The sequence below is a fragment of the Apaloderma vittatum genome, unplaced genomic scaffold (genome assembly GCF_000703405.1).
Source record: "Apaloderma vittatum isolate BGI_N311 unplaced genomic scaffold, ASM70340v1 scaffold14768, whole genome shotgun sequence".
Taxonomy (NCBI): Eukaryota; Metazoa; Chordata; class Aves; order Trogoniformes; family Trogonidae; genus Apaloderma; species Apaloderma vittatum.
Genome location: NW_009731331.1, coordinates 61,365 through 79,873, shown reverse-complemented (window position 1 = coordinate 79,873; position 18,509 = coordinate 61,365). Strand labels below are relative to the sequence as shown.

The 18,509-nt window shown below is 35.2% G+C and overlaps 1 protein-coding gene across 1 annotated transcript in view; it reads left to right on the top strand.

Annotated features, from left to right (window-relative positions):
- Positions 1–284: 284 nt before the first annotated feature.
- Positions 285–18,509, top strand: part of ITSN1 (intersectin 1 (SH3 domain protein)) — a gene marked incomplete at its 5' end in the record, with an annotated part of 67,383 nt that continues 49,158 nt past the window's right edge. The window contains 6 exons of the mRNA XM_009875148.1: positions 285–372; positions 545–684; positions 9,936–10,060; positions 14,356–14,585; positions 15,966–16,087; positions 18,022–18,036. Coding sequence (XP_009873450.1) covers positions 285–372; positions 545–684; positions 9,936–10,060; positions 14,356–14,585; positions 15,966–16,087; positions 18,022–18,036 — 720 coding nt within the window. The remainder of the gene's footprint in view (positions 373–544; positions 685–9,935; positions 10,061–14,355; positions 14,586–15,965; positions 16,088–18,021; positions 18,037–18,509) is intronic.

Below are 18,509 nucleotides of genomic sequence, written 5' to 3'. Positions count from 1 at the left end.
ATCCATATATCAAGTAATTGCAGGCCAAGTTATGTATTCAATGAGAATCAATTCTCGAGTCATATGTTTAAATTTTATATGCTCACTTTTTTTGTATTAACCAGGTCTGAGTGGTAGTACCACACAGAGAGTGTTTGGATAGCACCAATAACACATGATTTGGTGAGAGAAAAAGTAGAGTCATTTCGGAATAAATGAAAATGAGAGGTCTTATGGCTAAAATCATCCCTCATCTTTTTTTCAGCATCTTCTTGTTTTCTCTCTCCTTGTTGTCCTCAATTTAGGAATCTCAGCAGATGCTTGGAAGGTTGATTCCAGAAAAGCAATTGCTTAATGATCAGCTAAAGCAAGTTCAACAGAATAGTCTCCACAGTAAGTGTTTTTTTCTAAGTCTGAGTTTGTAAAGGACACGATGCTGCATTATGCAGTGTACTCTGTAATTTCTTCTTTTATGTAGCAAGGTGTATGTTGAAAAATGTTGCTTCCTATCACCTGAAATACCCTGTGTAGGAAAATATTTCATTGCCAATATGTTTAAAACCAGGAGATTCTCTTCTTACTATCAAAAGAGCCTTGGAAGCCAAGGAACTAGCACGTCAACAGCTTCGGGATCAGCTAGATGAAGTAGAAAAAGAAACCAGATCTAAACTTCAGGAAATTGATATTTTCAATAATCAACTGAAGGTAATACTAGACTTTTTAAACTTTTCTTCTAAATATTCAGTTAAATATTTTCTAACTTGATTAGGGAATGACTGATTTAGAATGCCAGTTTTAAGAACTTTCTCAAGTCTCTTTAAGAAAATACTACTTAGCATACACACTCAGAGCTTAGATCAACTTAATTTGCAGAGTATATTTAAGAAAAAAACTGAGCTCTGATTCCGGATCTGTGATTGCAAATAGGAAATTGCCAGTTTCTGTCCTTTTGCAGAAAGGACAGTGCAAGACTCTGGTAGGTCAGCAAATCTGCTGGAATCGGTACTTCAAATTGAAACCTTTAGTTAAGAAACTTGATTTTCTACTGACACACAGAAATTTTTATCTGCTGTTTGTAAGCTCCTATTTGTTCTTTAATGTAATTGTCTGTTGTTTGTGATTTCATGCTTTATTGATCAGTCTTTTGTTAAAACGATGTGATTTTTGTTTATTTCTGCACAAGAAAACGACTGAAATTGCAGAAGACAATGGAGGAAGTGGTCTATAGAAAGAAGTTATAAATCAGTCTTTATTTGCAAACTTTTAATAGCATTCATTTTTTCATAAAATGTTCTGAAGTTCAAGTACTTTATCTGCTAATTCCAGTGATGTTTTCTACTGAAAGCTGACTAGAAAAATACCCGATTTCTTACAAGATATAATAAATTGTGTTACAAGTATTTAGAAGGAAAAGCACAATGGTAGATACATTAATTTTTCTGTAGCTGTTTTGAAATTAGCAAACTATGATTACAACATAAGCTTTAGGATGGAAGGTATGTTTGAAGTTAAGCAACAAATAACTTGTTTTAACTGTTTAACAGCTGTAGACCATAGCATTACCTATTTTAATGCCCGTTCAAAGAGGAGTCTCGCGGTCTTAAGCAGGGAGGAGAAAGGGGAGAATCTCTGCAGAGTCGTAAGAGATACAAGACAAACAATATGTGCAAAATTTATTTTAGAAGAAACCACAATGAGGATTTTTTTATACACATCTTAACATGTCATGCTTTTAGGGCGGTATATATTTTTTTAAAATAGTCTTTTTGAAGTGTTTTGCTGATTAAATATGACCAAAGGATATTAATTCTAAAATTAGTGTCAGCCTTTGATTTGATCGGTTTATAAATAGGCAGAGGGCTGACTTATCTTAGTACTGTGATACCAGCAGTCCCCCTCAAACAAACAAGAAAACAAAATTCATTATTTTAAATAACGAAGGGCTTGACTTAACAAATAACAATATAATGATAATTAAAAATTGAAGATGCATATTAAAGAAACACATTGATTTATCAGAATGTCTGTCATCTATCCAAGAATACCTTGACTAATTGTAAACTGTTTTGCAGTTTAATGGGAAAATTGATTGCTGTGTTCAAAGTTCAGTATTTAGAGTTATCGCTTCAGATGCTGAAAATTAGTTATGTAGACAGTTCTTTGGGAAGACTTTAGCAAGCTTCCTCTGACTTAAGGATATTGTTCTCTTCATTTCGTAATACGTAGAAGCAGTGCTTAATCGAAATACCGCTTTTTGATGTTATATATTGGTATTCTTGCCTTGCTGCAGCTTTCATGGCTTTCTTGGAAAAGATGGGTGTAAGAGGAGCAGTAGTACTGTTGAACCTGAGAGGCGGGAGCTTAATTCAGAAAGAATTATATCTTTTCCCTTTGATAGTTTTGCTAGGTGTGCAAGACGTATTTTGAGCCACCTGGATGATTTCATTGCTAGGTTTAAATACCTAGGAAGGCATATACACCTTTAGTGAACTCAGCATGGAATGGTTGGAGTAGTCCTAGTGTCAGAGAATGTGCATAGAGGGTGCTGTGTGTGCAGCAGGGATTTAATGGCCGTTGTTTTTGAAGAGAGAGATCTCAGAACATCTTGTATGTGAGACTTCATACACAAAGGTAATGAAAGCTTTCCCGAGACTTGTGGTTTTATTAAGGGTTCATGTGAAGTAGACATTCTCTTCTTAAATCAAGGCGGAACACGTTGTCTCTTAGATAGTAATATTGCTCAAAACAAAGTTGTCTAAGAACTTGCATAATTCTCAGATACTTTTACCTAAAAATTCAAAAATTTCTGACAACTTACAGGAACTGCCACTGAAAAGATGGTGCTACATTTGAAATAGGTAGAAAATGACTTATAAAGAATTGTCAAATTAATAGCTTCTCCAATTAACAGAAGAACTTTTTGTTTATCTGTTAGTAACCAGGCTCATTTTGGTGCTACAGTACCTGGTAATTTGTATAATTATTAGTCAACTTTATAACACATTTAAATATAAAACCTTTTCAAATAACATGTCAAAAATTCCAACACATCTGAGTTCTAAATATGGTAAAGGCTTCTTGTCTTGTAAACTAAGGGAAAATACGTAGAGATGGGAAATGCAGAAATGTTTCTTTTCAAAATGTACTTTTAATGAAGAAATAAATTAAACCCTCAATTTTAATCAAGGCTGTTTCTAAATGTTCTTGTTAGGCTTAAAACTGATTGGCTTTTTTCATGATGATCTGCTCTCCCTTTTTGCTTCAACATACTAACCGAGGGATGCACGTTCGATGGAGCGGCTGCTAGGAGGGCAGCACCATAATCGATACTACCTTGGGCAGGTTTTGTTCTCTGCCAAGTGATGGAAGAGGCACTGGTGCTTGCCTCAACTTCAGTAATGAAACCAGCTTCTAGAGGAGAAGCAAAATGATATAGTACTGCTTGTGAACTCCCCAGGAAAATAAAAACATATCTAAATGTGCTTTAGCTGTATACCAGCTCATTTTGTGCTCATTTTGTACAGAGAGAGGGAGTAATGCATATCTTAGTCAAAAACAGTTTAATAGAAAACAGTACCAAAATTGTAAATACGTAAGCTTCCGCTTTCTAAGCGTAAGGTATATGCCAAACAAGCTTTGATGACATGCTTAAGAGGCAGTGAAGTTGGCAGCAACATTAAGCTATAAACTGTTGTCATTGGTGTTGAGATTTATTCCTTACCAGCTATGAATATTTGTTGTGTTATCTCCTATGTGAATATATCCTCAAATTTCGCAAAACACCATTTCTGATTCGTTCTCCTGAAACAGGCTATACCTGATCTACAGATGATGAATAGAGAAATATGCCATGATAGTACAAGATACAGTGAACAATTTAACTAGCATCTAGTGTGCCTTTTCATTCATGAGATCATAAGGTTTACCTAATATTTCAATATATTTTAGGTTATGGGGCAACTTGTTAACACTGTAGTAGTATACAGTGAATTGCACTGCATTTGCCTCCATAGTTATAGTTTTTATATTCTGCAGTTTAGTGAATATTCAAAACAAGTGTTAAATTAGCACGTCGTAATAGCATATATGAGTGAGTAGGGACATAAATGAAACTTTTTTTTTTTTCCCGCTGAATCTTTTTTTGTCCCTCCAAAACAACTGATTTATTTTTCTTCTTATTTTTCTTCTTAGTCCTTTGGAGCTCAAGTGCTTCATTTACTTTTGTTTCAAGCTAACATCCCAAGAGTTGGAAGCGTTCACAGAATTTGTTTCCTTTTCAAAAACTTCCTGGAGTATATAATGTTATTAATATTTCAAAACAGGTAGTTTCAAGTATTTTCACTGAATATCTGTAGGTAGAACCACACGATTTTGGGAAACTCTTAGGACTTGTTTGTCCTAATAGGACTAATAGGTACCTCAGCCTGCAGCTGCTCAGATATTCTTTTGTGTCAGATTTGAGCCATTTTATCAGAGAAGATAGTAGTCTTGTGAATTGAGTTGTATTTGGCTCTAGAGCAAGTGACTGAGTTTGTAACAGAGTTTAAAGTTGGGCCTCTTTTTTGCGTCCTGAGTAATGGTTGAAAGAGTCTGACTTCCATGACTCTTTAAAAATCTTTGCCTAGAAATCTCCTAATTAAAATGGATACAGATATTGGTAAACTTTAACTAGACACTTGTTCATTTTCTCTACTTTATAAAATAAATCTGCAGAATAGAAAGCTTTATATTAGGTTTCATGTTTGTATATGTATAGTCCTACTATTGTTTACCTTTACAAATTCTATCTACACTCAGTGTGAATTTGCACTTAAATGTTACAAAGATCAGTCATTATGCGATGCCAAATAAAGCAATAATAATTCTTAATACAGTTCTTGTCTCCAAAGACCAAATAATCATTTCATGTAGCATAGAAGAATCAAGTATCTAGAGCTTATCGGTCTTGTTGCACAGGAGAGGACAATGTTTCTGAAATGCATGAGTCTTGCTGAGAAGCTGTTCTCAGCACCTGCAAAAAGTGGTGAACAAGTAAAATCAAGTCCTTAAAAATGTTTTACATTTTGTGTCATGTTCCAGTTGTTGTCAGTCCCTGTCTAGTTGGTGTGCACTGGACAAGTCTTGCATATGAATGCCTGTTTACATTTGAGCATTTCTTTCTTCCAGTCAGTGGCAATGGAAGATGCAATGCTGCAGTGCCTGGCAGTTCTCCTGGGCTGCGTCAACTACTTAGACTCCTTTCTAAAGGTCTCCATGCCATACTCAGGCAGTACACAACTCTCTCAGTCTGAGCGATGAACCTCCTCCAGTTATGTGCTTCACTTTACCGTAAACAGATGAGTGTGCAGTGTTTAACTAAGTCAGAGTTTAATAAGAGGCACTAGTGCTAGAACGTAACCAAAGAGATGGGTTTGTGATTTGATTCTTGACCTAATCTTTACTGCCTAGGTGAGTGTGCCTTGAGTTGCAGCTTGGGCAAGGTACTAGTTAGTTGGGGGTTGTTTTTGCTTATCTGAAACTTCAAGATTTTAAGCCAATTGCCTAATTTAGTTACAATGATGTTCAGAATTTTTAAAAAGAAAAGACTTTTATGCGAAGTATTCCTACATAGCACTGTAAGTTGTAGTATCGGATTCGAGAGAGATGGCAATCCATTCTCTTTGCCAAATCCCCCATAGCTATAATACAGGGTGAAAGGAGGAACCCTCTCTGTCAAGGACAAAGCGGGTGCTTGGATTGCTGGGGAATAATGGGGTTGAAGAGTGTCTCTGTGGGAAGGTCTCAGTGAGCACAGAACTGCAGGGTTCTTTCCTCCAGGGTCATATGCTCTGGTTTGTCTCAAGGGGAGAAGGGTTGATGGAAACCTTGTGTTGTAATCCCTTAAGTATGCTAAATTCTGTTGTCTTTCTGTCAAAAGGCAAAATTTGGGCTTAAACAACTATATTTCTAATGTTAAGGTTTTCATAACAACATGACTTGTCTGTATATAGTGAATATTACTCTGCTGAATGAAAATCATATTTTAATTCATATTCAATATTTTGTGGGTAACTGAATGTGGCTATTGTAACATCTCAGAATTATACTTGTTAGTCTGTTTGTGAATTAAGTGGAAAAGTAACAATTTAAAAGGTAAGACATGCTTTGTCCTGCACACCAGAAACAAGCAAAGCGTTGTTATGTCTTTGGAGTTCCAATATTCAATTTTAAAACGTACAGCTTCTAAGTTTCTTATATCTGAAAAGATGAGTGTAGGACCGAGCTGGATATTCAGCTGGCAAATGTTTCATTATGTTGATTGTTTAAGTATTACTATAATTTTGTTCAACTGGTGTCCTGTAACTCTGTGGGAGGTGCTGATTCTTTCTCCCCTGTCCTCCCACTGATACTTGGCAAAGGAACAGAGCATCTATCTAAGATTTTCTTGACTGTTACAGGTATGCCACAGAAAAATCTTTTCACAAAATGATGAACTAGCACATGGGCTTAGCTGGGAGGGAATAATGTGTTAAAATGTCTATGAAAATTAAATAATTATTAAAATGTCCCTTGAGATCCCAACTCAGCTGAGCGTATAGATAAAATGACAAAGTAAGCAAACAAAATCGATTAATTATTTGGACTATGGTTGGCAGCAGCACTTAACTGCTGTCATGCAGCAGTTCATGATCTTACTATATGTACTCAATATGAGAAATTGCTTGCTTCAGACAGACATGGAGGCATGGCCCATGGCTAGAACTTCCCCAATTTTCTGTTTGACAGTAAAAGGAGCATATATCGTATATTTAGTGGTAAGATAAACTTACAGGTCTAAACTGTGATTTAAAATATAGTGTTTGGACAAGCCTTGTAGTTGGCCATCTAGTGAAAGTCAATAATGTTGGGTGCACAGATGCCTTGCAAGTTGTAACTTGGTTTTATGTATTTGCGAATTCAGGGAGTTGGTTTTTAAAGGGAAGGAAGTACCAACATTCTGGATTAGATGTAGATTCCTCCCGATTCTGTGTGTGTGTAGGGGAACTGAATCATTCTTTGTAGGTTACAAATTTCTTGTTAAAAAGTAACCTAAACTCAGAAACTCACATCTGGGTTGTCTCACTTAAAAGTTCTTGCGATTTATTGGGGTTTTTTGTTTAACTGCAATGGCCTTCATAGTCTTAGAGAATTTTAGTTCCTTTTTCTTTGCCTCTTGATTATTTCTATTTAACTAACGCCAGAGTTTGGGAAAAAGATCCAAAGGGGGTGAAAAAACCAAACCTGGAATGCACAGCTCACTAAACAGCTTAAAATTTGGCAAATAACAACACAACAAGTAACCTTCACTGTCGCTTTATTAGAAATATGTGACTCCCTCAGATCTCTCTGTTCAGTAGCAAGAGCAGTTCTCATGGGGTGGGGCTCAGAATCTGAAGCTCCTTGCCATACAAAATTAAGTGGCAAGAGAGGACAGGAAGACTATGCTAAAGCTGAACTAAACGTAAAAGTCACAAGCCTGTGCTCTGGGTAGCGGTCTCTTTGCCCAGACAAAAGAAGTAGCTTGTTAAAAATCACGACTACTAGTCGAGATATTTGCTACTTCATGGAAGTAGTATTTTGAGCTTCAAGAGATTTGTAGATGCTTGGTTTTATGGATTTCTGCAATCTGAAAAAAAGGCAGTATTTTTGGCTGGCTGCAAAGCTGCTTTCAACTGTGCCATTTCCTAATGTATGTCCTTTCAGACGAATGCTTGTAAATCGCTCCACTGCTCATGTTCTTATGGTTGTATATTTGTCCTTTGCCACTGTATGTATTTTCTGATGCAAATAAGGGTTCAGGGGATCATGTAGAGAAGACTGTGATTCCCCTAGAGAAGTTAATTTGAAGCAAGAGTCAAATCCTTCGTACCTCAATGTATTACAAGTTTAACGACATTAAAGGAGCTGAAGTAAGAATGTAGAGTTACAGGAAATGACTGTTTACTCTAGGTAGCACTTCAGAAATGTGTAGTCTGATGAGAGGCTGCCTCTGGCTCCAGGTCCAATTGACCAGCTGCTTTTTTGCTGTGAGCTCTTAATCCCTTTATTTTTTCACTGTTTTTTTTTTCGTGAGACAACTACTAAAACCCCATTACACTCAATATTGCTAATGTATTTCCTTCTTAGTAGCCCTTTTCCTTGGTGCAGAATAAGGCTGCGCATGAATCTCCATAACCGTGGGCATTCAGGGATTAAAAATTTTCCCCAAGGCAATGTCCTACCTGACTAATTCTGATGATTTTGCAAGTGTAGTTTATTTTACATTCTGTAATAAATCCTAACTACATACTAAGCTTTAATATGACAATGGAAAATAAGGATGATTGTAAAATATGGTATTGCCTAAATTATCTCTGTATTTCAGTGAGTTTCATGGCCTTAGCAGAGTTCTAATTAAAACTTGGATAAGAATAATATCTCTTTAATGATGTCAAGTTCAGTTTTCATTGAATTTAAATTTGAGGATCATTAATGGAAATGAGACTGTGAGCTAAAACATGAGGTTCAACTTCACTGTTTTTTAAGCTTTCATCCACATATCAGAAACATTTTTAATACCTTGCAAAGGTCCTGTGCTACTCCTCTTTGTAATGTAATTATTTTAACATATTAAAATTCAATGTTCACAGCATGCAGTTGTTGAGCACTACTGCATGTATACCTTCCCCTAAGTAAAATTTTTAGATGCAGTGCAAGTACAACCTGTAAATTAGCAAGTATTAACTTTCAACTCTTATGAAACAATAGCCAGAAGTTAGTAATAATATTGTGAAAATAACTTACAGAAACTTTCTTTGAATCATTTGATAATGAGTTTTCTTGTTTGGTTTTTTTTGTTTTTTCTGCTCTTACGCAGTTTTCTACTGCATTTTGGTTAGTGTGTAAGGATAGTTGCATGAAGTCTTAATCTCACTAATTTGTAGATTGTGCATTTCTGAAAAGCTATCCAAATACTTTCAAGATACATTATCTCAAACTCTGAATTAATTAAGATAAAATTTTTTAGGATACAAGAACTAAACAAACCTGCTGATGATGTAACATATTTCAGTAAAAGTAGACATTATTAAGATATAGATTTAGAAACAATTTCCTCATACAAGCTTCTCCAGTATCTGTGCTATATTTTCATGAAAGCGTAATTTTTTTACGTGAAATATTTTCAACGAAAAATTTAAGTTGTTATAGGTAGTTATCCTTTTCTTCTTCCTTATAATACTGACAAATTCAGACACAAAATTCTAGCTTATGCAAAGAGATTCTGGGTAAAATTTGTATTTGTGTTAATAGGTGGCAATGAAAAAAACTAATATTTAGGAAAAGATGATGTTTCCATTAATAATATTCTAAATATTTCAGGCAATGTCTTTTCAGTTAATTAGAGGAAAACTGACTTGTATATGGATGAATACTTTCTGTGCCTTAATTCATCCCAAAGACATTGCTTAAGGAATTTAATCACCTGAATACAAAACAATCCTAAAGATCCTTTGGTAAATCACCATTAATTTCAAAATAAAGCCGAATAACTGAAACAGTTCCTATTATGAGCAACTCAGCAGGCAGAATTTTGTATGGAATTTAATAAATTAATTCAGCATACTGGTGAACAACTTAAAATAAAACATAAGTGACTTTTTAGATTAAGCTTTGTCAAACTTTTATCAACTTTTTAAAGTCCCATTTAAAAAAGACTTTCTTGTTTCTTAAACCTTTAACTTCTCAGATGATACGGATAAAAATAATAAAAAAAACCCAGTAAGTGGTCTATAGACCTTTGAAATCTATCTTAAATGTCTGTCAATGTATTTGTCAGTACTGTACATTTGAACAGATACTCAACCATTTGCAAATTTTGTTACTTCACAGTGAAGTATGTGGACCATTGGTTGTGATTCACATGGTATATGTTTCACATATTTTACTTTTTCCTGTAGGAGCTGAGAGAAATACATAACAAGCAGCAACTACAGAAGCAAAAGAACTTGGAAGCTGAGAGGCTGAAGCAGAAGGAACAAGAAAGGAAGACAGTAGAACTGGAAAAGCAAAAAGAAGCTCAAAGGTAACAATTTAAGCTCTTTCTGTAGACTTGTTAGTTAGCATTCAGAGCATTTTGCAAACAAGTGAAATAAGCTTTGCCTTACCAAGAACATAATCTGATCTGAGATAGTACGTCACTAAATGGCAAGAATACCTAAGACCTAGCCCAAGTTTCATTTCAGTGCAGATGATCCCTTTTAAAGGGCAGAGAATTTATTCATTTGTCTTTAAATGAGAGGTGTGCTGTGGAGATGAGCTTCTGTATTGATCTGTGACTCTTTTACCTGTCAGTGCTACACACAGATTTCAGCAGTGTTACTTAAGTGTGTAGGGTACTTCTATACCTAGAGGCTCTTGAACAGTGGAACTAACTAGCTCTGTCTTTTATACTAACGTAAAATACAGAGCTAATGATTTTCTGCTACATATTTGGAAGTTTGTTTTCTGTGTGTATTTAGAATATATTTGTGTAATATGAATGGCACGTAGGCTATTTGATTTAATTTTTAGCAGTTGTGAGTTTTTTATACTCTTAACGTACTCAATTGGTCAAGAGATGAAAGCCAAGTCCTGGGAATAAGAGGTCTTGAATTATTGATATAGCATTACATGGACTGTGACCTAAGGTGAATTGATAGCCCGTTTTACTACGTGGTGAGTCAAGCTGATTTTTACATTCCAGACAAAACCGAAACAACATCTCAGTGAAAACCATATTTTTGAACAGAAATCTTATACACAGAAGGCAGTTAAGTTTAGGTGATTCTTAAATAGTTTTCATAAAACCTATGCCTTCAAAAATCTGAAAGATCAACTTCAGAAATAGCAAACTTTCTAAGAGAACATCTTTCTATCACAAATAACGACACTAAATATGGTGATTATGTTGGAACTTTCCTTGAAAACAAGAAGGCTGTTGAGGTACTGAAATTATAGGTACATTAAAGTATTCTGTTTAAGAATAAATAAAATACTCCCTTCCAGAAAAAAGGAAATTTAAAAACCAGATCTATAGAAGAAAAAACTTTTGCCATGGAAAATTTGTTTCAGACATTATTGATAATGCAAAACTTCATGCTGCCCAAATAATAAAATCTTCCAAATAGCCGTAATTGGTATACCTGATAGTGAGCAATCTACCAGTCTTACTGATTTCCAATAGGCATAAGAATGAATAAAGTGAATGATTAATACTCATAACCTGGATACTGCCTGTTAATGACTACAGAAGTATACTGTCTATTAATAGCTCTGGTGAAAACAAAGAAGGAAATAATTGTCTAATATCATAATTATGTGCACTTAAACCTGTGCTTTAATGGATAACCACAGTCACTTTATACTGAGAACCACCTTAACAGTTTCTTGTTGGTAATTATGCACTGAATTGTGCCCATAAAGTAACTGAGCCAACAAATATATAGACGTAATGTATTTAGGGATGGTAGAGGTCTTTCTGAAGACCTCATATGGCTAATTAATCTTAGTTATCTGAAGGCTAATTCCATGCAGACTTGTTTGATTGTGTGAGTAATATACAGTTCAAGGGGAAAAAAATCACTACATTTGAGTAAAATGAGTAGAGCTCACTCTTGGAGTTTGAGGTAAGGACTGCCTGAGTGCTATAGTGCAGTTGGTGAGAGGAAAAAGAAAATTAAAAGGGTAAAAGTAACTATGATTAAATCCCAGGTTGGAGGGTCATATTGCACAATAATTAACACATCAGGAGTCTTTAAGTAAAGAAGAGAGCAGAATGTCAAGTTTTCTGTTCCTAACCCCAAGCTGTGATGCTCAGATCTGGGCTTGTGGTTTTTTAGCTTCTCTGTCTCTTCCTATTCCCTTCTGTGTCTTCAACTCGCGATACTACCTTCCGTAACAATCAAAGAAGAAAATTCTGCAGCTTCAGTGGAAGGACAAAAAAAATCATGCATAACCCCCATTCCCCTAAGAATCACTTTCATCTGCTCTTCTTGCTCCAGCAGTTAGAACGAACTTGGTTTATAAGTATGGGAAGATTTAATCACTCTACTAGAAATATAATTAAAATCTCAGTTTCCTATTTAAAGCCCCTCTGACTAAACTCAGCAGGTAAGACCACTCAAGTAAAGAGAAAATTGAGCTCTGTATGCCTATGGGGATGCAGCTTCAGTATTGCAATAAAACTGCTGAGTAATTGGCTCTGAACGCTTTGCAAGTGAACATGCAAAGGACAAATTCGGGAATTAAAATTGGAGGTTGTCAAAACAGTGAATTTATTAACTTCTTGGGTGATTTTACACTGAAAGCAGAAAGATATGGCAGTATTTCATGGAGGAGGAAGTGATATCCTTTGCAGTGGTGCCTTAACTTCTCCTCGTGGTGTAGTGATGTAGAATATTGAAAGGGTATCAGCAATTTCATTCAGAACCAAATATTTTTTTTAGTTTTTAGGCTAGTAGGTGCCATCTTAAACAGATACGAGGTACCTCGACATCTCTCAGAAAATATTTTTACCAACTCAAAGCTTCAATCAATAGAGGTGAAATTTTTGCCCTCTGGTGCCAGTGTACTGTCTGGAAAGTGGAATTTTCCCCTCAAGGAGTTATTAGAATTTTTTTTCCATGCAGTTTTGGCCAGGAATTAGTGTTGTCCTTGGACAAAATATCTTCTATGTATCAGTCCAAGTCTGTCATGAGCAGCTTGTTGTCATGCATTTGACATTAATTTTTTAACCATGGAGAAAGTATAGAAGTGGTACAAAATAAAGCACACTGGGCATCTGTTATAGCCCTTTAGAGTTCTCTTAACTGGTGCAAATTGTTTCTAGCAGAGGATATTTATTCTTTTTTTCTGTTGTCTTGTCCTCTGTTGGAGGGTAAGTACTTGTTAGCTTTAGCAGTTGGAAATGTTCTGTAAGAGTGCTGAATGAAGCTTGTCGATATTTTCACTCCTTGACCCTCAACAAGAGGATCAAGACTGCCATATTTTCTGTTTACTGCTTTTTTTTTGCTTTTTTTTTCCCCGATTTTGCTATTTTGAGCCTTACCTAGGGTTGTTTGTGGCTCTGCTAAACTAAGCAGAACCAATTTTTTTGACCAGTATTTCTGATTTCTTCCTGCATTTTAGAGCTGAAGTTAGTGCTCAGCAGATCGAAGTGCATAATCTGCTGCTTATTGGTTTTCAGGGCAAACTTTAGTTTTTTTTTAAAGAATTTATTATTGAAAATGTGTGGTGATAACTGTAGCTGGTATCTACAAGTCTAGATAAAATAAAAGGAATTGTGTGGCAAATGAAAATGGTGAATTGTAATGCTGGTATAATGGGATACTCAGATTACTTGAATTAGGCTGCTTGGGAAGAAATTTTCAAAAGCAGCCTTACAGTTATGTGGAACTGAAGGGATTATATCTGAGCTCTTGGATGCCAAGGAGTTTTGTTTCTTGAGCCAAGGGAGACTTATTTTTTCCCCTCTTTCTCTTCCTACTTTCTCCGTACGGTTCATCACTTAAAACAACTGCATAGGATTTGTGTATCCCATTGGAAACTATGAAAAGAGAATGCATAAATATTGTTGAATCCCCAAGTTGAGACTCGGGTGTTGCTGAATTGAAGAGGTGGGACTGAAAGTTACCAAGTTTATCATTTTCAGAGCATTGCGAGCTGAGTAAGAGACTAAGTTATCTGTGTAAATTTTCATACAATAATTGGAAAAACACAGGTAAATATGTTTATTTTCATGTTGTGGAGGAGAAGAGGTCACAGCCTCAATAAAGAAAGTCAAGTTTAGCGTTTACAAATGCTTCTCTGAAGAACTCTGGCAAGAAAAATAGTGTTGAATGTTTTTTCGCCATCTTATGTTCAGCTCCAAAACATGACTAGTTTATAATTTCTGTATGCTCAGGTTGCTCTGTACTTCTTTTAGAGCTCTGTGGAATTTTATTATAAAGGTACAGAAATGATATGTGAGTTAAAATTAAAAAATCCTATTAAAGGTAGTTTTTTTAATGAGAAGACAAAGCAACTCAAGGACTGCACTTACTAGTGGATTACATGAAATAGTGTTCTATCACTTGTCTGAGAGTCACAGCTCTTTCTTTAGGAATATATATGGAATCATAGCAAATCTTTTTGAATATTTCTCCTTTGCCCTCTAGGAGTCATTGTGTAAGAAGATGCTGTGGAGTGGTTGATAACTCACCAAAATAACATTAACAGCTCTTACAGGGTATGCAAAAGCCGTAAAGAGTACGCTTTATACTATAGATCACACTCAAGGACAACTGACTTTTATGCTCTTTGTTTGACTGGCTTAAAAAAAGCACCTTAATTGTCCAATAGGCGAATCCAGGAACGGGATAAACAGCGGCTTGATCGAGTACAACCAGAGGAAGAACTTCGGTGGCAAAAAAAAATTCAGGAAGACGACAAACAAAAAAGGGAAGAAATAACCAAGAAGAAGGAAAGTGAGGATAAGGGGAAACAGGAAATGCAAGAGAAGCTAAGTAAGCTTTTCCAACCACATCAAGAGCCAGTCAAGCCGGCTGTCCAGGCCCCTTGGTCAAATGCAGGTAGAGTAAGAAATCAAGAAATGCTGTTACATGTGCCCCTTGAACAACTCTTTTCTATTTTGTCTTCCCATTTACTACAGAAGAATATTTAATCCCCAAGATTCAAGTTTCAGGATTGCATTGCTAGTCTTAGTGAAGTAAAACATGTGTGAACTGAGCTCTAGGCTCCAAAATATTGTTCTTTTAGGCTTCAGTGTTCTTCCCAAAAGCATGATGTTTAAGCAGAGTGTAAAGCATGGTTGCTGAGACTCCCAGTGCCAACTGAAGAGAAGACCTTGGCTGTAAGTTGAAGAATCTTGACGCAAGATGTCAAAAATTATTTCTGTACTTTTCTTTACAATTCTTATTTCGGTGTGGAATATATGCCTTGGGATGTTTTAAAGTAATAGCAGTATGCCATTTATTTACCCTTCCCCATGCATGTTGTTTACTGAATAAGTGACCTGAGGTCTTAAGATTTAACCCCCTTTTTCCTGCTACAGACACGATCACTTTCAACTAAGAGCTTTTCCTCTGCATTATAACCTGATTTTTGCCTGTATTGTGAATCGTGGTTCCCTCTTAAGTGGCTTTGATAGATACACAAGAGAACTGATGGAGAATGTAATAGTCGTTTAAAAGTTTGATCAAAGGATTGCATAAAGGAGAAATTACCTTCTACCCTTTAGCCCAAATCTACAATTGACTTAATCTAATACATGCTCTTGCTGGGTTTTATTTGTGCAGAGAGCACTATTAAAATCGAATAGGCAAAATAGGAAATGCATTTTACAAGAGCAATTTAGCTTTTATCTTTTGAGATTTTCTGTATCCTTCTTTTTCTAGTAATGCAGTTTTAACATGCAATTTTTTTAAAACATCATATGTGAGTGACTTCTTTTCAGCCAATATGGATGTATTAGGACATTTCGAAACATTTTTCTTGGAGGTTTAGTCAGGCTGCAAATTAAGCTGCTACACAAGCAGGCTTTAAAAGTATTTGGGATACCCTTGATATATGCAAGAACATCACTGTTTGAATTGAACTTCATGACTGATCAGATTTAACCTTCAAAATCATTGAAGCATTAGAGAAGTCACGTATGTTGCATCCTAAGCACACGATTCTTTGTTGAAAAAACTTAAATATATCATGAAAGTTGAAATCCAGTAATATTTTAGCTGATCTTTAGAAAGGAAAAATAGTAAGAAAATTGTATTTTAAATAATTTATTGTCATATTTCCCCTTGTGTGAAAGGGGGATTATATACTTCCTACAGACAAGGTCAGGTTTGTTAATTTTTGTCTCCACTTTCAGCTCATTTTTCAAATATTTATAAATAATATGTATTGATTATTTTTTTCTGCTTTGTATCTATGTGTTTTTTTCCTCTGCTCAGAAAAAGCTCCTCTAACCATTTCTGCTCAGGAGGATGTAAAAATAGTGTACTATAGAGCTCTGTATCCTTTTGAATCAAGAAGCCACGATGAAATCACTATTCAGCCTGGTGACATAGTCATGGTAAGAAGGGATTGTGATATTACTTGAAAAAATTACTTCGGCTTTGGCACTTGTGTGACTGAAAAAGTATGTGGCAGGATTTTTGAAGAGAAAAATATTTTGGTGAATATCAAAATGGTGAGTTAGGACATAGTAACCCTATTACAATAACGGATAGATTCCTACAGTTCATTTTAAGTGTTAAGTTTAAACATAATCTATGAGTAGATCATATCAGGTGTGGTGTGCTGGGCTCTGTGTGTCTGTCAATGCGTTAAAAAGGATTCTTATAGAGGTTATCTCAGTGAGACATTTCTTGTCCTCCCGGGGTACGTAGGTAGTAAAGTTACTGTTACTTTCTGTTGAGAGAGTGGCTATTGTGTGTGGAATCAAAAATGAGCTTTGATAAAGAAAGGATGCTTCTAATAGGAAATGTCCATTTTTATAAGAGCTGTACAAAAGCCATGTAAAATTTTTAATTTGGAAAATCACCTTTGTAAAGGGAATGTGATGTCTAGTGTAATATTATGTGAAGCAATTACATTAAACTGTAAGATGGCTATGCTTCTGTCATGATCACGTAAATATTAAAATAGTTTTAGTGTGGTGGTGATACTTCTTCAGTAATACTGGAAAATTTTTATACATATCTTTCGGTGACAGCTTTTGACATAGTGATCTAGTAAAACTACTTGGAGTTGTTTGTGTGGTAATTTACTCTTTTTTAATCTCCGTAACACTTTTGGGAGATATTTTTACATTTATTTTCAAGAGGATGTATACAGTAGATAAAATGTCATTTCTGAAAAAATGGAAAGTTCAAAACCTAAACATTTGATTGCAGATGTGTTGATACAGAATGATTTTCTTTCATTTTTTTTTAACTACATGGTGAGATACAGGGATATGGTCAGCCTGTAACTGTTGTGTTAAACTCTAAAGCAGTATTCTGCTTTTGTCTCTAATTATCTCTAAAATTATGGTTCTATTGTTAATGGGTAGAGTTATTAAATATGCATATTATTACATTACTAGTATGATCTTAACATGCATGTCTGTTCATAACAAAAATTCTTACTGTGACTGTTAAATGATGCCCTGTTTGCTGTGGGAACACGTGTCCTACCCAGCAAAATAGATTGTAAGAGCTATTACGCTTCGACACAGTTTAGTAAGAATGGATTTTGTTAAAAATACACTTAATAAACTCTCCTAAGCTGTAATGGGAACCATTTTTTAAAAACCACATATTCTGGGGAGATGAGCCTTCGTCTCTCAGCCTGTTTGGTTTGTTCGTTTTTATTAATTCAGACGTGTTGCACTGAAGCGTTTGTGACATTAGAATCTGCTTTTGGAAAATAAAAGGCAAAACTTGGATTAGTAGCGCTACCAAATGTCTCAGGAAGAGGTCCAATGCTGTTCTGCAATGCAATGTGTCATTATTCTGCATCAAGAAATAGTATTGGTCAGTGAGCTGTTAAAAGAGAGAGGATACACGTGTATAGGTCTCCTTAGGCTATGGGAAAATGCTGTGTTGTCTTGCTTTCTTGGGAAGTAGATTGCAGCCTAGGCATATAAATAAACTTTTTTTTTCCTTGAGGAAGAGCAATCACTATTAGGGAGACTTGCAGGAAAATAACATTTTTGCCAAAAATGCATGATTTTAAGGAGCACTTCATGTGTTGTAAATAGAGACTTAGAGATAATCTGAGTCTTTCTATTTGTTACTTTTGGAGTTTGTTTTAACTTACTCTGCAAAAGTAGGCTAACTTCTCTCAGTTTTATTTAACTTCCTTTTAACAATAATTAAACCTGATGACTGATTCTTGTGGGATTTATATCCCTCTCTGTAGTAGTTGCTTAAATGGGCTGCTCTTAGAAAAGTGAATATAAGACACTTTTGTGAAATGTGTTATAATTCTGCCTTGCTTTAAATCATTGCTTTCCTGATGGAGGTTAAAAGGGAATGGGTAAGTGTGCTATATGACTGTTAGGAAGTCTATGCAGTTTATTCATTTTCATAAATACGGATTTTGTAACCATGTAGTTTAGAGTGATTCTGTGATTCTGTGATACTTGGTTTTTTATTCACCTAGGATAAAATTAACAAACCAGCTGACATTGTCAAAAGTAATTGAAGTGCAATGGACCAGAACTTACTTTTGATAATGGGCATTTGGTCTTGTAGACTCTTCTCTGTCCTTAAGTGTTTGTTTTGTCCTGTGATTCTGAAAGGTTCAAGTCAGTTATGTTTTTTGGAAAATAATAATTTACAAGCTTACATGTTAAAGTGTGTCTAATTTATGACATAAGTGCAACTCTGTAGTTAAGCTAACCTATACAGTTTGGAGTTTACTGTGTGCAATAAAATAAGTATTGCTTAGAATAATGGTGTTCTAACATGGGCAAATTTAGCATTTCACCATTTTAGCACTTGTAAATA